The following is a 27,077-nucleotide window of genomic DNA, read 5'->3' as shown; positions in this document are numbered from 1 at the left end:
TAAGAGAAAAAGTGCTGAATCCTGAATCAGAATATTTAATTTATGTGTGTATAAATATATATAAAAATCTACATGTATGTATGAGGCTTCTTATGTGCTTGTATGTATACATGTTGTATGTATGTAAGGTCTTCATCATGAGTTTTGATACATTACCAACACTTATATGTTAGCTTTTATAAATATAATTTCATCAAACTCAGTTTTGCTTCATTGTTCAAAAATCACTTGTGAAGAGGGCATTAGGTGACATTAAGTACTCAATAAGTATGACAATTAAAGTATTTTCCTCTGAAAGTATTTTCAAAGTAAAGGCTTTGTCACTTACGTAGTTAGTAATTATAAGAAACACCATCATCACACCTTTCCAGTGTGTTCCAGCTGCTGAAAGAATGACTGTGAATGTGAGTGGCTGAAAACAACAGAAGTTCCTCCTCTCACAGTTCTGAAGGATAAAATCAAGGTATCAGCAGGGCCATGCTGTCTCCCCAGCTCCGGCCCCTCCGAGCTCCTACCAATTGCTTTCCCTGGCTTAGAAATGTTTCACTCAAAGTCCTGTCTCTGTAGACACTTGGCATATACCTTGTGTCTGCTTCACATTGTCCTCCCTCGGTACCTCTGGGTCCAAAGTGCCCTATTGTTGTCTGGGTGCCCCAGTCATGGATTAGAGCCCACCCTAACACAGTATGACCTTATGAGTTGATTATTTCCAAATAAGCACACAATCACACATTCTGGGGGTTTGGCTTTCCACAGGGCTTTTGGGAGATAGAATTCAACCTGTAATATCAAGTAACTATCCTCGAGAAAACTGGAGATTCTCTTTGTATCTTAGACAACAGATTACATTTTTAAAAAAGATTAAAACAAGTATTTCAGTCCATTTGATAACAAAGTCAGACTGATTAAAATGCTGTTGGCTACACATTTTTCCAACGTTTATGCTAGCAACATAGAACATCTATGCTTAGTTGCTCCTAAGTGAACATGAGATTGCAGATGATGAGCACCAGAGGGCAAATACAAAGAGGGATTTTTAAAGTGACTTGGTGCCAATATTGATCATACTATGCATGTCTCCATTTGTCCTCCCAGTCTTTTACAGCCTCTCTCTTAGTATTCTTTTCCATTGTTTCTCTTTTATTCTCTAACTGCCCCCACCAACACACACATTTATATTTTCTCTATAGATTTGTATCTTGATTTTTTTTTAATTGACAGTCATTTCTTGAACATTTTCAGAGTGATGAAATATGCTTTTTCACCTGGCATCCATAGATATTGACCATTGTTCTGCAGTCTGTGTTTTAAATTCGGGTAAAAGTTGTATCACTTGGGCATCAAGGTTTCTTTCACCTATGAAATGTTACACTTTGGGCAGACCCAGTGGAAACTCCTTCTAGAGCATGGCAAACCATATGTAAATAAAGTGATTTTCTGGCAGGAAAGTCATTTCTCAAGGTACAGTTTTTTTGGAAAAAAAAAAAAAAAAGCCTAGATTCTTGAAAGGAGCTGGAGAGAGCATGGAAATCAGGAGTCCAGCCCATCCATGACAGTAATACAGGTGTCAAGAAAAAAAATTCAACAAATTCCTTTCAAGGATCTAATTGGCTGCTAGTGTGGTTTCATGAACCAGGCAGCATCCACTTGACAAACAGTAAGGAGCTCCGCTGGCAGGAGCTTTAGCAGGCTCAAGAAGAAGCCTGGTGTAAAAGGTGAGTTGGTTGCTTTCCTTGTGTGGTTTGAGCAGAGAGTTCTTTCATATCAGTCAATGGGCCCCTCTTCATAGGCTGCTGTAGGTCTCCTGTTTGAAGTGACGGAGGGGTTGGGGTTTTTTGTTTTTCTTTCTTTCTTTCTTTCTTTTTTATTTTAGTTGTAGATGGACACAATACCTTTATCTTATCTATTTATATGTGGTGCTGAGGACTGAACTCGGTGCCCTACATGTGCTAGGTGACCGCTCCACTGCTGAGCCACAACTCCTGCCCCTGGATTTTATTTTTTCTAACTGGCCTGTTTGGGGCTGGCTCTCATCTCTGTTCTGATTTCTCAGATCTGATCTTACAAGCAACTTCAGTTTCAGCTGATGATCAACTTTCACATGAGTGAAAGTTACCATTTTGTTAACACATACCTGTGAAACTCCGGGTGTCTTTCATACGTGAACTGTGAATTGGATAATGCATACATACATTTTAATACACCTTGAATTTCTTAGACCTTTGATGTGAGATTTTAAGCTTTAAATAGTTAATCTAACACTGTTGGTCTGGGTCGTCAACGTGTTGATTTATGGTGTATTATCCTGTTACTTGAACTCCCAGCTGACTTTCATGATGAGAAAGTGATGAGTCCCTCCATTCACACTTGTAGCTACAAAATCCTTCACATCCCAAGCTTCCCCCTTCCTTCTCATTCACCTACACTAGTGGTAAGTTGCCGCAGTCTGGCTGGGCACAATTCAGGAGCCACTTGTCAAGCAGAAACGAACTTTATTTTTAGAACACACAGGCCACACCACACAGCTCTTCAGGAATTCCCTCAGAGCCCAACTGCCACCACCGGCTTCGCACAAGCCTCTCAACCCCCCACTTCTCCTACTCTTGAGACCGATTGGCTGGATCGTGTGGGCGGAGCCAAAAATGTCTCCCAATGAGCAGCTCCGCGGTCTGAAAGGGCAGGAAACAGCCCAATGAGCATCACCGCCGAGGAGCCAATCAGCTGGCAGCTGGAAGTTTGCTGGGGCCCCTTCAGCTGTGGCTCTCAACAGTAAGTTGGGAAGACCCTGGCGTGCCATGGCAGGAGGTGCACTGGCAGTCTACCTCAGCCCCTGGTTGGAAGGGGATCAGGGACATTTCACCCTCAGGGTGTCCCACCATTTAGAGTGGGAGAAACAAATGGCCTTTGCTTGGCTCTGTAGGATCCTGAGAGGTTACTGCAGTCTAAGTCTGAGATGGAGACCAAGGGAAAATGTTAAGTGACTCTGTCCACTGCAGAGTTAACTGCACTTTCTGCTGGTGGATTTTATAACGGGGGTTTTTGTCAGTCTCACTTGCAAACCACTGGGAGAACACTGGGTAGCTTGCCAGATCCTGAGCAGAGTCAGCGGGCAACAAATAACAAATAAACTATTGTGTCTGCAGGTTCTGGAGGAAGGAATTCTTGGAATATAAAGAGGCTCGAGTGTGTCCCTTGTCTATCTTTGGGGCAATACCAAGAGATGCAGCCTGGATCTCTGAGCAGCTGGGAGGAGTGGCAGCCGCATAGCACCCTCTCAGGCACTTGTATGTCACTTTGCTGCCGTATTTAAAGCCATACTTTTAATCATTCATTTTTATTGAAGAAGAAACCACCTTAAAATCCTTTCTGGTCCTAAGTGAAGAGAAGGCATACAGAGGTTTGTATATGACTGCAGCTACACATCACTTAGAGAGTGTCAACCCCCTGCCTGACATCAACCTGCAGACTAGGGGTCAGACTCATCTCTCCACGTTGTATGAGCTAATGATAGTTAAAATCCCAAGTCCTGCTCTGGGCCCACTGTAATTAGGAATATGTCAGAGTTAATTTAATAACTTCTAAAAAAGTGGATTCATTCTTAACCAGTGACTTGTCTATTTCCAATAATACTCAATTTATGTTACTGTCATAAGGATTGCTGATAAAATGGTCATCTTTACCACCTTGACTTTTTCAGATTATCCTCTTTTAACATATTAGAATACATATTACATGAAATAGTTAAATATTTTAATATTATAAAAATAATTTTATTGCTTTTTCATTGAGTTTTCATGTGGTTTTTTTTGAGAGAGAGAGAGAATTTTTTAATATTTACTTTTTAGTTTTCGGTGGACACAACATCTTTATTGTATTTTTATGTGGTGCTGAGGATCGAACCAAGCGCCCTGCGTGTGCCAGGTGAGCGCGCTACCACTTGAGCCACATCCCCAGCCCATGTGGGGGTTTTTAAAATTTTTTTTTTTTTTAGTTGTAGACAGACAGAATCAATATCTTTATTTTATTTATTTATTTTTATGTGATACTGAGGATCGAACCTAGTGCTTCATACTTGCTAGGCAAGCTCTCTGCCACTGAGCCACAACTCCAGCCCCTCTCCCTTTTTTCCCCCCAGAGAGAGAGAGGAAGAGAGAGAGCATGAGGAAACAGGATTTATTAGAGTAACAGAAAGAAAACAGAGCTCTCAAGGGGAGAGACCCTAAGAGGGATGCTAACAAGACCTTGTATTTTTTTAAGCTCCTTTTTTAAGTATATAAATTAAATTCATGAGAAGTAACAAATTTAAAATGTTGCATTAGTTATACATTAAAGTGCAAATACATTACTTAATAGTTTCTTATGGATCAGGCCTAACAAAGATGTCTAACCACAAGAAATATTGTTTTGAACTTTTCACCTCTCTGCATGAGCCTTTGTTTCTCTGGTTAAAATACATTTGCCAACTCTGCTTCTTCTCATTGTCATTGGCTGACCTTCTGCCCGCTCCTCTCTCTGTCACTTCAAAGCTATAAATGTTGGATATGAACACAGTATTCAAAGAATGGCCATCACTCTGTAGTAAGGTAGCCTGATGTATTGTTTTGTTCATACCTGCAAAACTCCTTGGGGAAGATCATAGATGAAGCTGAAAACATAGTGTTTGCAATATCTCCATTTTAGAACAATTTTCCAAGTGTCTTAAAATGTGTTTGCCCCCTTTTAAGTATTAGTGAACAAGCATAAGAGATGAAGACCTTCTTTGACCCATAGTCTTGATATGGGAGAGCTGGACCCATTCAGTGCTGCCTTTGGAGGTCATTTACAATATACCAAAGATAGGCCTTTTCAGACCGGGCATAGTGGCACATGCCTGTAAACCCAGTGACTCAAGAGGCTGAAGCAAGAGGATCCTAAGTTCAAGGCCAGCCTCAACATCCTATCAAGACCCTCTCTCAAAATTAAAAAGGACAGGAGGTGTAGCTCAGTGGGAAGACAAACCAGTTCAATCCCTACTATCAAAAAGCTCTTCTCAAACCTTTTACTCCTGTCTGATGGGGAAAAATTAAAGAAATTAAGGAACAGTTCGAATAGTTTCAAGATGAAATTATTTTTCATTAGGTCCTGTGAATAGTATCCTTGGTTGCAGAAAATGTGAACATGACTTAAGAACGATTTGGTCTGGGGTTGTGACTCAGAGGCAGAGTGCTCGCCTGTCATGCATGAGGCACTGGGTTCGATCCTCAGCACCACATAAAAATAAAATAAAGATTGTTATAACTAAAAATAAATATTAAAAAAGAACAATATAACCAGATCTATTCCTCCATATTTTTGCTATCTGTTACTGCATGACAAAACATTCCCCCAAAATTAATGTCTTAAAAGAGCTATGGGTATTGTGTCTCATGATTCTCTGTGAAGACTGAGTTTAGCTGGGAGTTCTCCCTTGGGTAGTATCATAGGTTGCAGCAAGATGTCCCTGGCTATGTTCATGTACTATCCCTACAAGATTGGACATCCAAGATGGCGTATTCTTATGCAGACAGTTGAAGTTATGAAACCCGAGATCAGTTGGATTACCTGCCTAGTCACCTATGCCTTATGGTTTGATCTTCTCCCAAATGGGATCTAGGAGAGAGTATCCAAGAGACCCAGCTGGAAGCCACATGGCTTCTTATGACCTGGTCACACACAGAGATGGATTTCAAGAAGTTGGCTCACTGAACTGTGGGGGTTGTCAATTCTGAATTCTGTAAGGGATGTTGACAGGCAGGAGTCAGGTGCAAGTTGATTTTACCATCTTGCGGCAGAGTTTTTACCTCTACCAATCTATTTTTTCTCTTTCAATGACCTGATGAAGCCAATGACATTATTGAGGATCATCTCCTTGACTTACAGTCAGCTGAGTATAAATGGTCCTCACATCTCAACACATCTTCAAGGAAACCCTTTCGTTCAGGTCTGGTGAAATAGCTGGGTACTATATTCCAGTCAAGTTGACACATTAAAACATAAGCTTCTATGAAGAGGGATTTGCTGATCCATGAACTGAGCAGAGATGAAGAGCTTAGAGAGGCACAGAATTTCCTAATTAGCTGCTCTTTGGAAAGCAGGGGGAAATCAAAAGAAGTTAAATGGAGACAAAAATATTATAGATTTTCTGTCTAAACATGCTTTGGGTAAGATTTTAAAATTGAAATATGGGAATGCTACTCAAGATGATGTAAAATTCTGGGGTTTTATTATTTTTAAAATTCTCAATCTCAGATGCAACCATTTTCTTGCATTCTAGAAGATAAGAAAAAATACTTCTTAGTGATATCATAAACTATAACTAAAACAAAAAAAAATTCTAAAAATATTTTAGAAAAATTTTATGCTAATATGAAAAGAGTAGAGAAAAGTGAAAAATGAGACATTCAAGCCTAATAAAGATGAAGTGATGAGCAGATTCTCTCACCTTGGGAAAGGAATTGGAACATGGAAGTCTTTTTCAGCTTTTGTAAGATTTTCCTGTGTCACCTTGAATAATGCACGGAGCCAGTTGTGCCTGAGCAAACCCTTGTGGAGAGTAATTGCAGCATTGGTACATGAGTGTTTTAAAGGATTTGGGGTGACCAGATGGAAGCCACTTTGCTGCCAGGGAGAGGAAAGAAGGAGAGAGGGGCTGAGCAGCCCCCCCAGTGCTGCCAGCATGGCCTCCTTTCCAGCCCAGCTCTGGCCTCCAGTCTGTCCCCTTCCTGGCCTGTGGACTTGTCGTGATGGCAACTCATGCCAGGTTCCCTAACAGGAAGAGTTTTGTGCTTCTCTCCTGTCTGGGTTTTTTTTTAAGAGGAAATCCATTAAGCCTATGGTGCCAGTCTGACTTCCTGCAACACAGCGCAAGTGGATCTGCACCGAAAAGATCTAACTTTCGAGCAGCCTGAGTTTGATGGAGACCCCAGACCAGTTGAAGAGCATTATTCATCCAGGAATATAACCATTGAAAATGCTACACCAGCTTGGTTCCTTGAAGGAAGAGAGGCTGACGGGGTAGTAAGAGACTGACAACCATGTTAAAATGCCTGAGAAGAGTCATTTAGCACAAGGACTCTCGGGTACCTTTCCTTGCAAATATGTGAACCTACTGCAAAGCTCCCTGTAAGGAGGCAGCATAAGATCATCATTCGCTCATTCACCAAACAAGGTTTTTCTGGCACTCAGAAGGCCAGTCAGCTGCTGTTTGGTGGCTAATGACCTCTAATCAGCTCTTGTAATATTCCTGTTCCACCTGTAATGCCATCACATTTAGTTTTCTGTGCCCCAAGCTGGGCTGATAACTAATCATTCACTTAGGTTCCGTGAACCCAAAGGTTGTCACTCACTCCCTCTCCCACTCTATCCTTTGCACCCATGATTCTAGACCCAAACTCACTGAAATCTCAATCTAAGAAGCCTCTTATTGTTTGGCTTAAGGAAGAAGTAAGAGAACAGAGGCCTATCTGATATGATCAGAGGTGCTAGGTGTCCTGGACCTTGGTCTGTCTGCTTCAGAATTGTGACTTCACACCAGTGGTTCTCAAATAGGGATGAGTCCACCACCCCAGGGGACATTGGGCAATAGCTGCAGGCATTTTTAGTTGGCATGATGTAAGCAGACAGGATGCTATTGGCACCTAATTGGTAGAGACCAGAGCTACTGTTAAACATGTCCTAACACAGGGAAGCTCTTGTCTCCAACCAAGAATTATGTGACCCAAAATGTTTGTGGTGCTGAGTCTGAGAAACCCTGTCTCAACCTGAGGTTGCCCCTTCTAAACCCACCTCATCCTCTCAGTCACTAGGTCCTGGAGCCAGTGACCTTGATTATTCACTCTGCTTCATTGTCAGTCCTTTAGTGTTTGGTGAATAAATGAACAAATGGGGTCTGGGAGGTACAACCAGCAAGAGAAAAAGCAGCACTGAATATATTACATGTATACTTTCTAGCATCATAGTTGTTTTTAGCTTTGAGATTTTTCCACCCTGGAATAGTTTTACTTATTCTTCAAGTGCCTACTATGTGAAAGCCATGTGCTAGATGCTGAATACACAGTAATGAGTAAAAAATGACATGATCCCTGCCTGTTGGACTTTGCTGCCTGGTGAGGAAACCATCGTTGCCCAGCTACACAGCAAGTGTGAAGTTTCGGTGTGAGAAGCTATGGAGGCTGCTTGCTTGCCACAGAAGAGGCCAAGGAAGGTCCTGTGTGGTCAGGAACCAGCCAGGGTTCTCTGCAGAACAGTCTGACCCACAAGTGATACTTTAAGTCTGTGTTTGGATACTAATATTCCCTGGGAATAGTGTCAACTTCTGTGCCATCTGGAAAGGACTTTTTCAAGTGCCACTGGAGTGGGGTTGGGGCATGTTAGCAAAGGGACAAGTGAGAGAACATGGCTTGGCCTGTGTTGGGAGCTGTGCATAGTTGGGTGTGCATACAGGGCTTGCACAGAAGGGCACACAGAGTGACAGTGCAACTGGAAGAGGAGGCAGAGGCCAGAATATGAGTCTGTGGTGGATGCCAGCTCTGTGAGTGACAGCGTGAGTGGGGTTGCTGGGAGGTCACCGAGATGTTGGGAAGTGTCTGGAGAGGCCTAGCGCTGGCATGCTGTGCAGGACAGAGTGAAGCAGCACAGCCTGGGGTGAAGAGCCGTTAGAACAGTATCACAGTGTTCAGAGCATGAGAAATGAAGCCCGCAGCTCAGCCATGAGAATATTATGGATTACGGAAAGCGAGTTGACAGCCTTGGGCCTGGATGTTTGAAGGAACTTGTAAGTCATTCTTTTATTCCCAGTAACTTTCCCCCAGTAGTTAATGAAAAAACAGTCCCTTGTAAATGTTTGTCTTGTCCCAAGATAGCCCCTCCCCTCACCAGCATCCTGCTAGACTGGGTAACCTTTATGGTCACGGCAACTTTACGGGTTTTGCAATTCAAAGAAATTTTCAAAATGAGGCAAGACTGAGGTTTGCCTTTATGTTACAATATTCTGGTGATTTTAGTTCCAAGAAAGTATTTTTCACAAAAATATTTGAAACTTTCCGAGCTGCTAAATGAACAGGGGAAAATGATCGGGTTCCAGTATGTTTCTGTGTCACACGTGGGCCTGTGTAAAGTCCTGGCTGGCTTCTGTGTCAAGCCAGCGTGCGCAAAGTCTGATCTCTGAGAATGATGTTTGGAGGTCGCTGGGGCCCAGCAATTGCAGATAGGAGCTGTAGGGACGAAGAGGGGACAATCCTTTCCTTGCTCAACATAAAGGGTCTTGGCTGCACTGGCTGACAAAAGACGAGCATGACACTTTTATTTGATCATAGTCTGAGGTGGCGCGGGAGCCTTCACGTTAAAGACCCAAAGCCCCAGGTGAACTTTCTGCTTTTATGCTTGGGTTGGATAAAGCAGAGACAGCCGTGGAGACATATGACTGCACCAAGTGGCCAAGCTAATGGAACAGGCAGAGTGGGAACCCAGCCAGGCCTGTGGGCTCAGGTTCTTCTTGGCCTCTCTGTGTAGCTTTCCATCCTGTAGGGCAGGAGGCAGGACCCTACAGAAATGGGCTCCTCTGACCTACTCTCAAAGTAGACTAGAGGGTTTCTTTACAACCAGCTCTTATGCAGAAAAGTGAAAGAAAGCTCTAGTAATATTTTTTGGTTGTATGGCTGGCTTTAGGGTAAATGGGGTCTGGTTTCTATGACATGCCTTGGAAAAGGGAAAATCTAATTTCTGCATTTGTCTTAGGGGGATGTGAGGGGGTAAACAGAGTGCAAGAGAAAGTCAAAGAGAAAGCTTGCTTCTGAGGCTGCCTCTGAGGTCTTCATTTTGGGGTTCTGTTGGCTGAGCCCCATTACAGCTGAGACCTGAGGACCCTTTCTGTAGCTGAAATGTGCTGACACCCTTTGTGAAGTAAGATTTAGTTTGGATTTTTTTCCCTTGTGTTTTTAATGCAAATCTTTCTTTCCCTTCTTCTATTTCACTACAAAAGAAGTATTAACTCACACAATAAAGTAAACTTAAAATACCAGCTACTCTAAAGATTTAAAACCTAAATAGGTCAAGGGATATTTAGAAAAAACTCACAGATGACACATGTCATAAGAGATGAAGGGAAAGTGTTCAACCCTGTACTCCTGAACTTAAAGCTCTGACATCCCTTAGAATCAGATTTTTTAAATAGTAACAACAACCCAGATCACTTGGTACTCAGAGAAATAAAGATGTGGGATTGAATTGACTGTACACGAGACCTAACACAATGCCACTCACATATTGTTCTGGGTTATCAAAATGTGCAGAATATTCTAATCAATCCCAAGTATTTGCAAATATGAGTTATAATTGCTCTCTCAACTTAGTGAAATATTTTATAGATTTCACACTTCTCCTTGAAGTTAAAAAATTAAGTCTAGAGTGAGTTTTCTGCTTTGTAACTTTGACATCCACTGACATAGGATAAAGCGGAATGTTCTTCTAGGAAGCATAAATTTCCTCTGACCAAGTAGAAGAAGAACCTTCTCTGAGTCCTTGCCTCTGAGCATATGCACCCCTCATATTTACTCATATGGAGTCAAAACATTGCCTGAAGTGTTCTGAAATGGTTGAGTTTGCTCAATGTCTTGTGGAAGCCAGGAACAGTGTTCAATGCCCTCCCTGTTGTCCAACCACTGCCTTGTATCTGGACAGAGGTAGAAGTAATCATAGAACCAAACTCACAGAGCTGTTATCCAGATAGTGAATTGACAACCGACATTTATTGTGCAAATACTAAGGTCAAGTTACATTAACACTGGGGTGATTTGTGTAAATTTTAAAAACCCATATGGCTTGCTAGATTTGATGATCAGACAGCTATTGTTTTCGGAGTATCCACTCCATGTAAAGCATTTTTCTTGTCACCACAGTGGATTTTAATAGAAAATAGAACATAATTTCAAGGCAATGTAATATATTATACCAGGGAAATAAATAGAAATAAATGGATATATTGGGAGTACAGGAAAATAAATGTTTTATATCATGCTGTGTATAAAGAGAACACTTGTTTTAAGTTCATTCTGCAGAATTTGGTTGGCCTTTCAAGTCCCTTTTGGAAGACTTTAAACAGGAGAACACTAAGATTATTATTAGAAGAAAACAAATTAGGAAAAGTTATTGTATCTGGAAGACTTTATTCTTTGCATCAACAAATAACAACTCTTTATTGAAATAGGTGGCTAATGGTATATTTTGTTTGTATATCATAGTTTTTAATTGAATGGTAGGTGAACTACAAAAACCAGAGAATTATAGATCAAAATTTGGAAGAAATTTCAAGAAATGGGCTGTGGGTAAAGCTATGTATAGGTTTAAACTGCAGAAGAGAGAATCACATGAGGGACCTGAGAGCCAGAGAAAGCAAATGAATATAGTGATGGGAAACTCTGCTCTTTAGAGACTGGATCATGAAGGACAAGAAAAGGATAATATCTGAGGAATTGGTTGAGGGCATGGATGTTTCTCCAGGTAGAACCTTTTATTCTCTCCTCCACTACCTGATTCTGGACCCCAGAATTCTTTGAGGAAACTACCTAAAATTATAAACATGTCAATTATATTAGAGATTTTTTTTGCAATTAGTGGTTTATAAAAGTCAACAATATAAAACGTTGTTGTGTGAGCTACTTATTTTTGAGAAATCACACAACTCTTGATTTAAAAAGAGAAAGCAGTTACATTTGAAAGATATGTAGTAGACATGGTGTTAGTCCTAAATCAGATGAGTTTTACCTTATCCTCATGAAATTTCTGAGGGGTCCACATTTGTTCTTCTCCCAAACCTGTAATAGCTTTCAAAACTAATAACAACCATGTGTGATGAGACAGTGAGCCTCCTGACTATGAGCGGGGACTCTGAGGAGTCTGTCTGCATATTAATTCTGCCTCCATCACCTTCTTATTTCTGGACCTTAGGAAAAGTGCTGATAGACTCTGTGCTACAGCAGCTACATCTGTAAAATGGGCATATTAATACTCTACCTCAATAGGAGTGATGATCAGAAATGGGTAAGGCACAGGGGCAGTTCCTAGGAACACAGGATGTGCTCAATAAGAACAAGTTCTTCACTATGTCGACTTATTTCTGCATGAAAGGAAGTTATGTCAGTGCTTTTTGTAAAGTAGTAGTATGCACCTCAGATAATCACTCTGATAATGAAATCTCTAATTGTCTCTAGAGGTAGAGAGGAAGTATTGCATTCTTCCAACTTTGGATCATTCCAGCACAGTCATGTCTACAAAAAAAAAACCTGCTTGTTACATTCTTCGAAGAGCAGAGTTTCCCATCACTATATTCATTTGCTTTCTCTGGCTCTCAGGTCCCTCATGTGATTCTCTCTTCTGCAGTTTAAACCTATACATAGCAGCCCAAGAAAGGCTCGGGAGAAAGGGCAAGAAATGGGTGGGAAGGAAAGTCCCTTAAGGTCAAATGCAATAGTGAAGACGTCAACAGCAATTTCATACAGTGAGGAGCATGCTGAATATAGTAAAATAAGTGTTTTCAGTGATACCACGGCACTAAAGTGGTACTTTTCATCGAGTTTCATGATCCCATTGTACTATGCCCTTGCCCAGGTCAAATAGAAAAGGAGGGCGAAGGTGACTTTAAATGTGGATATTTTCCCTAAGTTATTTTGTATTTTTATATTGTAAATATAGGATATTTAACAATAAATACATTGCTATTATTTAGGTCTTTCACAGTCATAGAATGATACATTTTGAAACACCTAAAAAAGAAAACTGATAGAGTGATAGTTTATTTCCCCAAATGACAAATGTTTAGGTTCATTTGATTTACTGAGTTGCTTAATTGAAATCCTGAATTTCAACTACCCAAGGAGACAAAGTGAAGATGGCATTTTCTGAATCCAGTGTTTAAGAAGTTGCCTGGTGCCCCAAAGCACAAGTGGTCAGGGCACAGATAATTCTAAAGTCATTGGATCTAATCACTTAATGAATGGGACTGTCAGTTATTTCTTTTGTCCCAGGGACACTGTGAAGCATTTATAGCAAAGGGCCCTGTGAACCAACACAGTTTGAGAACTTTTTGAACTCTATAAAGTCAAGCATTGAGAACTGTACAGTTACTTCTTACTAAAAAAAAAGAAAGAAAATTTTGTTTAAAAACATATATGTGTACAATAATTAAATATTGAATTAGCATTCTTAAAGATCCAAATTCTGTTTTTTTCTAGTGGCTTTGGTTTGCTACCATGTAGACAGAACTTAAAACAATGTATTTCTTGTGTATTGAAGAAATGCTTAATGAAGAAACTACCTTTTTCTCTTTTTTATGGAGATGGCGATTGAACCCAAGGCCTTACACATGTGAGCTACAGCTCCATCACAGAAACTATCATTCATAATTAGTGAAAAAGGTAATAGAAATAACGTACCTTTTGGTTATTTGCATAAGTAACTTCTATTTATCTACCATTGGCTCTTTTTCCTATAGTCAAACCTCTTGCCTTGTCTACTCCCTGCCCATTTTAAATTATAGAGGTTTGTGGCAACAATAGGAGAAAATCTTTGTGAATTCATTGAAAACTTTTAGTTAATTTTCAAATAAGTCATAACCATTTACTGTGAGTTAGCCACACACGATGTAATAAAAGCCTCATCTAAGACTTTATCAACAGGTCCAAGTTAAAGGTAATTGGATATCATCATCTTGAAATGAATTTATTATTATTATTATTATTACACTTTGCAAAGAAGCTGGCCAATGTGTTCAGCTGCCCAGCTATAGAATCATCTAGGATGAGGGTATACAGGTGGCCTTTTGACACCCCTTTGATTCATGGTCTGCAGGGACTGCTAATGAGTATCCAATGTTGGTTGTTTTATTCAAACTGAAGAGTGAAAACAATGTCCGTATTTTACATTTGGAAAAATCCAGACAGTAAGATGGAAATAGGTTAATAGTTTTATATCAAATGTACTGTGAAATAAGGTAAAAGAAACACCCATGGAATTTCCTTGTACTTCATGCCTAGTAATGAGAAGTAATTGTGAATAGCTACTCAGACATTGTACTTGTTTTTCTTTTTTCTTATATGAGAGTAATGATGAGCTGAACATGTTAGTTCATACCTGTAATCTCAGCAACTCGAGAGGATGCAGCACGAGTATTGCAAGTTTGAGGCCAGCCTCAGCAACTTAGTGGGACCCTGTCTCAAAAGGAAAAGTAAGCCAGGTGTGAGGGCACATGCCTGTAATCCCAGTGGCTGGGGAGCCTGAGGCAGGAGGATCCTAAGTTCAAAGCCAGATTCAGCAAAAGCAAGGTGCTAAGCAGCTCAGTGAGACCCAGTCCCTATGTAAAATACAAAATAAAGCTGGGGATGTGGCTCAGTGATAAAGCGCCCCTGTGTTCAAGCCCCAGTGCCCAGTGCCAAAAAGAATATATATATATATATATATATGAAAGAATTTCTATCTTCCTTAGGATTCCTTTAAGAGCAACGTGGAGTAGTGCACTTAGAGGGCTGGGTTTTGCCTTATTATTGACAGGGGCACTAGTTGCTCTAGGCCTAATTATGGAATTGTGGTGTTTTATTTTTCCTCTTATTTTAGTAACTAAACACAACTACTACTCAATAAGCTTCCCTCCCCTTCCTAATGTATTCCTGGTTAGAACCACGTGATCCATGAGGTCACTCTTCAGGTCACTCTTCACTGAGTGTCAGACTTGCTCTCTGGGGAGATTTCAGGCTGTAAGGACACAGAGTTAGAGCATGTGAGCTCTTGGCGACAAATCAACTGGTTCAATTCCTTTTCTTCTTCCTGTTTAACTTGTAGTTTTGTTAAAACGTTGGCAGATTTAGAACACAATTTTTGCCCTAGAATGACCCTTCTGCAGAGGCAGTAAGCCTTAGAATGGGAAGTTTCTCTTCAGCATTTTCCTTTCCCTTCGGATGTGCCCCTGATGGCCTCACAGGGTGTCCTCACACCCAGGTGTGAGACCGGAAGAGCGAGGCCTGGCAGCCAACCCGGCAGGCATCTGTCAGACCCGGGCTCCCTCCTGTTGAACGTGAGCACTTCACCTCTCATGAACCACAGGCAAGGTCCTGCATCATGATGGATCCTAACGAAGTCTCCACTATCCATTAGCATCTCTGAATATAGACAAAACAGCAAATGTCATCCACATAACAAAAAAATGACCACACAACTCCCAAGCCTGGCCAACATGACTGCCGTTTCTCTGACCACCACAGGTTGAGCAGGGCTCTGTTCTTCCCTCCTCCTAGAAAAATAAGATTTTTTAAGATACCTAGTCATAGACTTTCCCCCACATCCTGGTAACCACCTATGCTGAACACAGCCCTTCACCCCTGAATCTGCCCGAGATCACTTAATTTAAGCCAAATCCTATTCTTGATTCCCTGGCATTGACATGGCTAGCAACTTGCTTTTGAAGTTTACTCTTTCCAAATACCACCCTATTACCTATGTAAAATGCATGTGTATGTGCATTGTACAATTTTGTGTATGTATGCATACACACAGATTTGTAAATATATATACATACGTATATGCAAGCACATCATATACACATGTGTGCACGTTAGCACACAGATACACATATATATGTATACATACACACATGTACTCATAAGCATACAGATACATGTGCATATCCATATATGCATTAAAAAAATGTTAGAAGTGACCTGGGCCTTTGTTATTTTTTCTCAAATTCTTAATCTAACCTGGAGGCACAATCCTGATCTTCTCCTAATATCGACAGACTAAAAGCTGTAGATCAAACATTCTTAGATCCTCTCCTTCTAATCTTAATGTCCTGAGCATCAAATTCTTTCCTTCCAGTTCCCACTCTGGGTCCACACGTCTAGGTGTTTTTCTAAGGAACAATATGGGCTATTAATTTTAAAATAGGTACATAGTTGTAGAATATAAGCATTTTCCATAAAGTCATTATGTTTTACAAGGTAAATTTTATGGGTACTAATTTGCAATCTTTTCCCTTGGGCTATTGCCACCAAAAAGAACCTGTTCAATCAGAGCAACTCCATTCTTATGTACATGTATTATTAATTTTTCCTTGTGTACCATATTTTTCTTGAAACATCTAGTAGCCTTAATGAATAAATAAATAGTACTTTAAAGTTAATTGACACTACATAGGTGTTATGATATAACTGATAATATCCTTTGTCCTAATCATCTTTTAAAATATTTACGTCTTCAATAGAAGCAGCAATTCATTGATGTTTAAATTATATGTAATTTCAAATGCTAAATAATATCATAAGTTTTGGCTAATCATGGTACATTATTTTTCCTCTTCAACTTCTTCTAGATTGAATTCAGAGAAGAAGCCCATTGCTTGGCAGAGACTAATTCCAGACATTTAGTACTCACAAAAAATAGTTCAAAGGAACCAATTTTGTCATCATTTTACTGCTTGTCTCTCTCCACTTCAGCAGCCAGTAGAAAACTTGCCGGTTCAAATCATTCCTCCTTATTCTGAAATAAAAGGTCCTAGTCTCCAAAAGGTGGCCTAGCCTGCCCCACCTGCCCCACTGGTCCAGGCTGTGCCTGAGATGAGTGACAGAAGACACCCTTATGTGGGGGAGGAAGGAGGGTTCTCAGTGGGTCTCCAAGAGCCCCCTTTTCTCACACTTTACACGCACCCATCCAAACCCTGCTGGCTCACCCTGCAAATTGTACCCAAACTCTTTGCTTCTCAGGACACTCTGCTCTCACCCTGCCCCTTAAAGCCGGCTATCAACACAGCAGATTCAGAGACCCCTTCCAAAAACTCAGCTTCATCCAGGTATATTTGATGAACAGAAATGCACACTTTTAGGCCTGAAGTTCGTGCACTGTAACAGGTGCATATGTCCACATAACCACCATCCAAGTATCTCTCTGGAGAAGCATCTAAGGGCCTGCAATAGCCAGCATATTCTCCATAATCTGGGCCCCCGTTGCCTCTTCTAGCAAGGCCCACAGGGCCCACTCCACTTCTCCCACTGGCCTCTCACCTCTTGCCTGACATGCCAAGCCCACTTCTGCCACAGACTCTTCTTTCCGGCCACTGTATAGTAACAACGCCCGCACAAACCCCCACACGCCCACCCTCCCAGGCTCTGATTGTCCCGATCTCCATGCTGTTTTTCCATCATATAAGTGAGTTTCCTGTGGCAGCCATAACCTTGTAACAGCTGAACACCTTCAAGTAACAGAAATCTGCTTCTGAGTGCTTGGTAATCCGAAGTCTGAAATCACAGTGTTGGAGAGTTGGTTCCTTCTGGAGGCTTGAGAGAGGCTTGATCCAAGCCTCCTCCTAGATTCTTGTGTTGCCAGGTAGACTTAGTGTTTCTTGGCTTGCCAATGCCTGTCCCCAGTCTCCATCTCCATCTGTACACCACCTTCTTCCCTCTTTTCCCGTTTGTCTTTTACAAAAAGACACTCTTTTTGTACCTAGGACCATTCCAATCCTGTATAGACTTGTCTCAATCTTTACTCTAGTTATGTCTGCAAATCTATTTCCAAATAAGATAGGATTCTAAGGGGGACATTATTCACCCTCCTATACACTTAGTACGACCTGAGAAGTAATCTGTTTTTCTCTTTTAACAATTAATTACCAATTCCCATCTGAAAGTAAATTCTCCAAAGGTGGGAACATTTGCTCTGTTCAGTGCTGTGTCCTCGTGGGAAGGCACAGTGGCTGCCCCATAAACACTGGCAGGTGGAGTGGGCGGACTGTGGCTGGATCCTTGGGCACAGCAGGCAGGGGTGGTAGGAACATGGCAAGAAGTGGAGGCTCCTGGGCCCTATGGGAGCCAGATGCAGATCAGGGATGTTACATTTTCAAATACATAGATTTGCAGGCGGTGGCCAGGAAGTCAGAGTAAATCAACAGAAGAGAATGCCTGGTAAACAGATGTCACACGAGAAACTCTCAGACCTGGGATTGAGGAGGAGGCCAAGAAGCTAGGCCTTGGCAGTGGGTGGTCTTCTGCATTAGTTTCCTGCAGCTGCTTTTACAATCTAACACAAAATTACTGGGTTAAAACAACACACTTTTACTCCTGCTAGTCTGTGCGTCAGAAGTCTGAACTCCAGTACTCTGTGCCACACAAGGTGTCACTAGTGCCCTGCTGCCTGCTTCCAGAGGGAGGTCCATCCCCTTGCCTCCTCCAGCTTCCAGAGTACTGCCTTCCTGGCTCCCGGCTCCTTCCTCCATCTGCAGAGGCAGCAGCCTCCCTTCTCACTTCCCTGTTTCACTGCCTCCACCCGTGTCCAGTTTGAAGGATGCTTATGATGGCATTTAGGGCCCATTGGATGATCCAGGATGATCTCCCATCTCAGGACCCTTCATGTGGTCACATCTGCCAGACAAGACAACACTCACAATACCAGGGATTAGGACCTGGGTCATGTGGGGTGACTGTCCAGCCTCCCACGTATTCTAACCAGAGACCAAACACAGGGCAGGTGTAGAGCATCCTGGATCTCTCCCTCCTGACTTTCCAGTGGGATTCCTTTCTTCTCTGTTAATTTCTCTCCTACTGACAGGTGACTTGAAGGTGCCTCGTGAGCTGGGCACATGTCCGTGGAGCACAGTGGCAGCTCCATCATGAGGTTGGCCCCATAAGGCATGGTGGAATGAATAATGCCTATGACGCAGTTCAGGGAATTCCATCTAACTCAATATGGAAAGCCTGAAGAAAGCCCTTTCTGTCTAAAAGCCGTATAACAATTGAACTCACTTTCTAGATAGTCCTAATTCTGGTGCTACTGTTTATATAAAAGCAAAGACTTAGGCTGTGGATGTGGCTTAAGTGGTAATACGCTTGCCTAGCATGCGTGGGGTGCTGGGTTCGATCCTCAGCACCACATAAAATAAAATAAAGATGTTGTCTCCGCCGAAAACTAAGAAATAAATATTAAAAGAATTCTCCCTCCCCTCCCCCTCTCTCTCTTTAAAAAAAAAAAAAAAAGACTTTTTAAAAATGTGATTAACTTTATCCTATTTGTTTTGTGTTACAATCTATCCAGGAATGAGGGTTGAGACATTAGTGCTTTCATGTGTGTATCATTGGATAAGTTCTTTTGAGTTGACGTATCTTCTTTTTATTATTTTAAAAATCCTTTTTTTTATATCTAGCACCCTTCAGCCCTTCCAACTTAATCAACAAGCAGCATAAAAAACAAAGCAGCCTATCTTCATAGCTCTAGATATGAATGTCAAAGTCAGTATGGTCTTTAAAACTTCAAAAAAGTTCAAAAGTTCATGAATGATAAAGATTTCCACACTTTTATATAACTTCCATACAGTCAGGCTCCCAGTGGAAGTTACTCAGGTTGCATTCAAAGTGAGCAGTGTCCCCTCTGACATGAAGCTATGTCAAAAACCAAAGTTTGAATTTGTGAGGACCCTGGGTGTCTCTACACTCTTTTCTGCCGCAGTCTGGCTGGGCACAATCAGGAGCCACTTGTCAAAAGAAACTAACTTTATTTTTAGAACCACACATGCCAAACAAAACAGCCTCTCAGGAAAAACCCTCAGAGCCTCAACTGCCACCACCGGCTTTCCACAAGCCTCTCTCTCCCACACAAGCTTCTCCCCACCTCCCACAATCCTCCTGCTCTTGAGGCCGATTGGCTGGGTCACGTGGGCAGAGCCAAAAAAGTCCCCCAATGAGCAGCTCCGTGGTCTGAAAGGGCAGGGAAACAGCCCAATGAGCATCACCGCGGAGGAGCCAATCAGCTAGATGTAGCTGGGGCCACTGTGAGCCAATCATCAGCCGGCAGCTGGAAGTTTGCTGGCAGCTGGAAGTTTGCTGGGGCCCCTTCGGCTGTGGCTCTCAACACTTTTCCTTGGGGAAACTTAATCAAATGTTATGACAGTCCTCCAACACTTTGGTTTCAATCCCAGTCTAACTCTGTAAAGAACTTCAAACTGTTTGCTATTTAGCTCTGTGCTAAGCATTGTAATTTTAACAGCTCAGACAGTCCATATATGAGTGAGGGTTTAGTCACAATATTGTTGGTCTATGTGACAAGTTTTAATGAAGAAAAGGTTACATTTGCATATTCTCCAGTTCCATTAACATTCTGAAGTGAAGCCCAGTAACAAATGAGTGTTGAGTTCAGCTTCTTAGAAAATTATAGATGCTTCTTGCTTCTTATTCTCCTTTTCTTTGTCTGGTTATATGTAACACCTGATATTTCTAGAGAGCCTACACCGTGTGCCATCTGTGCCTGTTATTGCTGATCTCCCACCAATATACCAGAGCAGGAATTATGATATCAGGGAGGAAGATGGACTCCAAGTGCATCTATGTGGCAAATACTCCCCACCGCATTCTGACCAGTGGAGGCTCAGGGGCAAGTTGGACAGACTTGAGCCCATGGCTGCAGAGAAAATTGATGGGTCAGCAGGATTCTAACCAGGTCTGGCTCCATCCAAAAAACCTTGCCCATTAACCCACCCTGACTCTGAGGGAATAGCAAGAAAGATAATAGTTTCAAAATGGCAAATGTTGCTACAAGCGAAAGCAATCTTTCTCTTTTCACTTCTATTTCTTCACATAAGCATAATGTCCAAATGGATACATGTCAATAAAAGGGAAGTTCTTAAAAAATTAGATGGTGTTACATGATTACAAAAGAAAAATATGTCCCTATAGCAATCTTAGCATTACAATTACTAGAATATATCTAGCTCTGAATAGTTTACTAAGCACTTACCAATTTATGGTATCTTCCATGAGAACAGTGCTATTATTCTCTGTAATATTATTCTGTTATTATATTACGCTGTTACTCTCTATTTCATCTATGGAAGCCAAAGTCAACAAAGACTAAGGGACTACCCCATATTCACAAGATACAAGAGTTAAAGACAGATGTTCAAGTTCTGAACTCTTTTCCAGTTTTTCTGATGCCAGATCCTGAGATCATCCTCCTACAGTAGCCAAGGAACTGAGGCAGGAGACAGTGATGCCCACCCGTCTCCAGGGTGACCAGCACAGAGAGCTGGGGAGGCACTGTAGAAGGCCAAGGGGACTCACTGTCCTTTTACCAGGAATGCTGGGAGCCACACAGGGTATGAGGCAGGAAATGGAGATAGCCAAGTTCATTTGAGTATGGTTAGATGACAGTGGGAAGGGCAGTGAGGTGGGAGGGGACTGACAGTTAGAACTAGGTTTGTGGAGGTAGAAATAGGGATGGGTGGGTGTTTGGGATTCCAGAGGTTTGTGGCTAGAAGAGGGGTTAAGCTGGCGCCAGGTTCCTTCTGACCTATCAGTAGGGAGCTTGGATCTCTTCTGGATTCATGATTCTTTGGAATGTTCATCAGTCCCATATGAATTTTGGGGGGTGACTTGTGGATACACATGTTTACATTGTATGCATGTGTTCAAAAAGTCTCTAAGTCTTCTCCCCTGAAGCTCTTGTTCAAAAGGTATGTTCCATGAGCCTTTGTCTATCTAATAGAGCAATCAATTACCACCTGGTTAATAAAATAGACTGAAATAAGTTCTTCACTAATCACTTCCTAATAGCCTAAACTTACTGAATTCATCTTGGCCACCCATTGTCTTAAATTTGTAGCTGCCCTGCAGATTTTGATGTGATTTGCAAGGCATATAATTCTAGAGGGCTACTTTCATGAGAAGGACCATGCTATCTCCATATTGCAGAGGTGGTTTGGGATCATGCAACAAAAGGAAATTAAATTTGAAAGAAGAGCCAGCTTCACATATTTAGTCTATAATGGTTTTCTACTGTGATCACATATCAAGAAGGATTCAGCATCAGCAGTCACTTATATGTGTTTCCCAGCAAATGTAGTATTGTGCTTTGTGTCTTGTTGAGAATGTGCATGTATCTGCCTCCGAAGGTATGTAGACTTATTGAATAGTCAGTGCACATGAAATCAAATGCTTTGTCTTTCCAATAAAAACAAAGCCACTTCAAAAGCCTTCCTATTTCATAGTGTCTTCAGTAAAGCAAGCACCAACATGTTTCAGGGTTTTCTTGACAGCTCTACCAGTTGTGATAAAGGAAAGATAAAGAGAACAGGTTAGAACCTATGAGGAAACTTTTAACCTTTGTCTGTTCCTTTCCATCCTATTTTTCATGACTTCTCCGTGCAGATGACAGCGCTGACCTGGCATCAGTAGGACGCATGCTTTTGAGTTGTTTCACGAGGAGTAGGAGTAGATGCTGCACAGCCATCTCATTCCTCCTGTAGCCCATCTTTCAGATAAATAGCACCCTTCTGTGCCTTGTGGGGTCAAGTTTTTATCTGTGGTCTCAGAGGTTGCTTTTTTATTTCTCAGTTAAAAATTGGTTCTCTGCTTCAAGAATAGAATCCATAGAGTTGGTCCTGTCAGCCTTGTGATCTAACTGGTTGAGCTGAGAGATTTCAAAAAAAGAATATCCATTTGGACAATGGTACAATATCCCTTCTTATTTAGGATATTAGAGCATATTCCTTAAGTTTAAATTAAAAAATAGATTTTTTAGGAGTAGGTCAGATGTAAGAAGGAGGATTCAGGAAAAGAATATTTAGTACATAAAATGTATTAACATTTTGTGAATACATCAATGTCTTTAAATAAATAATTTCCTCTTAAAATGTCATGTTGTTTTTTGTACTTTTGTCCCCAGAAAAGCATTAAAGGAATATGTCTATGTTTTATCTTTTATTTTTTTAATTTTTGCCTACTTTTTTCAGGACTAAAGCTCTTCTATTTTTTTAAAGTAAGTTTATAAAAACAGCAACCACGAAAATGAAAATAATGATGATATCAGCATCACCTACTATCATGAATTATATTTTCTCATATCTGAAAATTTAGCTAAATGCCATGCCTCAGTTTTTTAAAAAATAATATACTAGGAAAAGGTGATCTCTACAAAGTATCCACATAAGCCAAATTAAAAAAAGTGTCTATATTAATATGATCATGGGTCATCTTGTTATTTTTCATAATCATAATCTTTATAAATGTGGAACTTTAGTTGATACATTTAACTTCATATATATATATATATATATATATATATATATATATATATATATATATATATAATGTTTTTTTTTTCCTTTTAGGTTCTAGGGATTGAACCCAGGGGCACTTGACCACTAAGCCACATCCCCAGCCCTTTTTGTTTTCAATTTTGAGACAGGGTCTTGCTAAGTCACTAAGAACCTCACTAAATTGTTGAGGCCAGCTTTGAACTTGTGATCCTCCTACTTTAGCCTGCCAAGTTGCTGGGATTACAGACGTGCACCACCATACCCAGCTATGTGTGTCTAGAATCTTATATAATCAATGTGTATGGGTGCACTTAAAAACTATTTACATGAGTTGATCTTTTCAGGATGCTCTCTTAGATGCGTCTATGTGTAAGGAAACCAGAACAATAATTGCAAATTATTTATGTGTAAACTAGTAAGTACAATTCATCAGTGTGCTAACCAGATGCCACAGTCTAGAGGGCTCATCCTCATGTTCTCCTGCCTTCCTTTTGTTCAGAGAATTTGGATGGAGAGACCCAGAACTGCCCGAAGTGATCCAGATGTTGCAACATCAGTTTCCTTCAGTCCAGTCTAATGCTGCAGCCTATTTACAACACCTCTGTTTTGGAGACAATAAAATTAAAGCTGAGGTAAGCACTACTTGGATTCTCAAATGAAAGGTGTCAGATGAGTAAGTATTCAGAATTTTTTAGAGAAATGTCAATGGGAAAAGACATCAGTAAACTAAAGTTGTGTTTTCAGGTTTAGATCTCTCTTTAAGACTGAACCATCATTCTTTTCTTCCAGCATTAGAATACTGAGGCATAGAGGACCAAGGATGCATGCCAGAAGCAGTAGAGGCTAGATTGTCAATGGCACATGTGGGTGTGATGTGCCTTCCTCTTCTGAATTCCATCTCTGGAGTCATCTCTGCCTCTAAGCCCTAAAAAATTCCAAAGCATCAATTGCTATCTCCTCAAATTGCAATCAATATGAGGAGCTATGGCCTATCCTTCTTGGCGAACTCATTGAAAGAATGAGGATGTTAGGCAATAAAATGGCTTTGTCTTATAAACAAGCATTTTGAAGCCATTTACAAAGGTAACAGCAGATATAATATGGAAATATGTGGTGCATTAAAGAGACTGTTGTCTGTGTCCATCACATAAATGATTGTTAACATGCCCTGTTCTTTGGGAACACTCTAAAGTGCATAGCACACTGAGGTGTGTGATTATTTTTGGAAAATCACTGTGGTCACTGCAACTCTGATTTTTTTCAGATAAGGGAAAAGAATTTGCATACAAGCAGCTGAGTAATCAATTTTTTATAAAAAGATTTTATAAGCTATAATGAGTCATCTCCATAGCATGTAAGCAATTTTGAGGATGAGTCTGAATTAGTTTAAGAGGGGAAAGAAGAGATTTGAAGATATAATTGCAATTTATCATAGATTTTGCTTGCTCTCATTGGGATATATATAGCCCAGCAGCTTTTCATCTTTTTTCCTCTCTTCCTCTGGGACTACAGAGGACTTGATTCATGTCCATTCTTATCAGAAAAGTCATATTTCTTTTTTGAATGAATGTGGAGCAGTGGTGTTCAACCAGGTGTGATTTTTCTCCTGAGTTACATTTGCTGTCTGGGGACAATTTTGGTTGTCACAACTGGAGGAAGGTGTGGTGATGCCACTGGTCTCCTGAGTAGAGGTCAGGGATGCTGCAAAACGTCCTATAATTCACAGGGAAGAACCCAGAACTACCCAGCCCCAAGTGTGAATTCTGCCAAATTTAGATACAGAGAAAATATTGCCCACCTAAGGCAAATTTAAATGTGAAAAAATACCTACTGTTAAAATGACCTAAAAAAGTCATCAAAGTCATGTGACTCCAATCCTCAGTGGAACTCATCTTAGTCATTTGAATAGAAAACCAAGGAGCCATACAAACTGAAGGACAGACTTCTGATGAGGGCATCATGTACCAGCATGTAAGGTTCTGAAGAATGCAACCTGGAGAGTGTCTCAGGCCATGAAAGCATTCCGTCCACTGTTAGCATGAGGTTATCTCAGGAGTGTGGTGGTGTCCACCCCCAAGTGAGCTGGATCCCACTCAAATTGTGGTTCCAGTGTTGAGACTGCCAAGGTCACTCTCACACCAAGGTACAAAAAGGTGGGTTTCCCACATGGTGAGGCTTTCCAGAGTGAACATCATTGCTGCCAATCCCTCCAAAAAATGGCTTGAGAGAGTTCTGGAGAGGGTCTGGCTTGAGATCCTGGGGTGGTACGCAATGGAGTCTGTCTTGTGGACGGGGCCTTGTGTGGAGGGCGATTCTTCCTATCAGCTTGTTCAGATGAGGGGCAGCAGAAAGAAAGGAGACATGGAAATCCAGGAATCAGGGTGCTTTACCACAGAGCTGTCCCCCAGTCCTTTATGACGTTTTTTTTTTCTGAGACAGGGTCTTGCTAAGTTGCTGAGGCTGGTCTTGACCTAGAGAATCCTCTTCAGCTTCCCAAGTACTGAGATTACATGCGTGCACCACTGCATCTGGCAAAACTTTATCACAAGGGATCGCCTGGTCTGGCCGTACAGGCGTCATGGTTCAGGGTAGTTTGAAAAGGCTTCCTAACTGGCTGTGTATGTGCTCCGGGCTCACGGCCTAGGCATGGAGGCCTCAATAGCGATGCTGGCTGGCACCTGGCTGTTGACTTACTTGTGGCCACACTGGAATTACCCTCAATGCCCTGTGGTTCATGGAGCCTGTTCAGTGAAGGGGCACATATATCACATCAGACAGAGGCAGCTTCCCATACTGGGGCCCCTGCTCATCAGTGGTTACCTGGAACAAACCAGTGTTGTCTACTAGAGCCTCTTACCTTTAAAATAGAGATGTGGATACCTTTGAGGGGATTAAGGGACTGCAGACTACTTAGTGGTGGAACATCCACTCATCATCATAGGAACCTAGTTAAGACACTGAAGCTATTTTACCTTATGAATATATGTGTGCACGTGTGTGTGTGTGTGTGTGTGTGTGTGTGTGTGTGTATATATATATATATATATATATATATATATATGTCTTTCTGTGCGTGCATCTGTGTGTCTGCATATATCAGTGTGTACTTATTTTTACTTTGCTTGGGTCCCCTCCAGGTCATCTGTATCACCTCTTAGTATTTGGAGTGCCTGCCAACAGCTGACCCTTGAGTAGTGGTTCAAATTATCCCAGCCCTCCTCACTGTACCTGATAGATTACTGGCTCCATGATGATGGTTCCTGGTACCTATGAGGCTGGGGTGAGGGAAAGCAAGGGTGTAGGACTGAGGGCATGCCCTGATATCGAATGGAAAGCATGAGATCAAAGTTGCTGTCAGCCAGGAGGACAGAGACGCGCAAAGGGCCTAAATAAAACCCAGAATGAGCAGCCCAGAGCTTTCCTTCCTCTCCACCCTCAGTCCATGGGGAGGTGTACATGCATGCAAAACTCTGATAAGAATCCTCCAGACCTGTTTTGTTCTCTCATCATTACTCAGAGCCCAGACTATTAGTAATGGGTTCTCTGTTTGTGACGGATGGCTGCCTGTCATGTTTTCATACACAGGTATTGATTTTCGTAATTACCTGTTGTCCAAATACTAATCTTGCAGGCACTAGCCTTTCCAAATTTACTCAGTCCTCTAGTCTTTCTATTGCGTTTTATTGGATTGATTTAGCCCTTCAGTCTACATTTCATTATTGGTATTGACTCTGCTCACACAATGGATAGGGCATTGAGCAAAAGGCAAAATTAAATCTCCTATATGTGGAGGCCATAAATCATGCCTTGCTTGTTCCTTATTACAGTGCTTTGTACAGATTTCATATAATGAAGCCAAGAAATTCAGTTTTGTTCAAAATGATGCTGGATCTTATAGGTACAAAGTAGAGAATTCACTGCCATAAATCATCAACGAAAGCCCAGTCCTAACTTTTCCTTGTGGCCTAGTGAACTGGGGTTTGAGAGCCTCCTGGTGCAC

General features: G+C 41.3%; 1 protein-coding gene across 1 annotated transcript in view; it reads left to right on the top strand.

Annotated features, from left to right (window-relative positions):
- Ctnnd2 (catenin delta 2) overlaps window positions 1–27,077 on the top strand; it is an 818,473-nt gene that overhangs the window by 585,840 nt on the left and 205,556 nt on the right. The window contains 1 exon segment of the mRNA XM_058583219.1: window positions 23,577–23,709. Within this exon segment, the coding sequence (XP_058439202.1) occupies window positions 23,577–23,709 (133 nt within the window).

This window comes from Marmota monax, unplaced genomic scaffold (assembly GCF_021218885.2).
Source record: "Marmota monax isolate L192 unplaced genomic scaffold, Marmota_monax_Labrador192_F-V1.1 WCK01_AAM20220418_F8-fsc00287, whole genome shotgun sequence".
Classification (NCBI taxonomy): domain Eukaryota; kingdom Metazoa; phylum Chordata; class Mammalia; order Rodentia; family Sciuridae; genus Marmota; species Marmota monax.
This window is presented reverse-complemented; position numbering and strand designations above follow the sequence as displayed.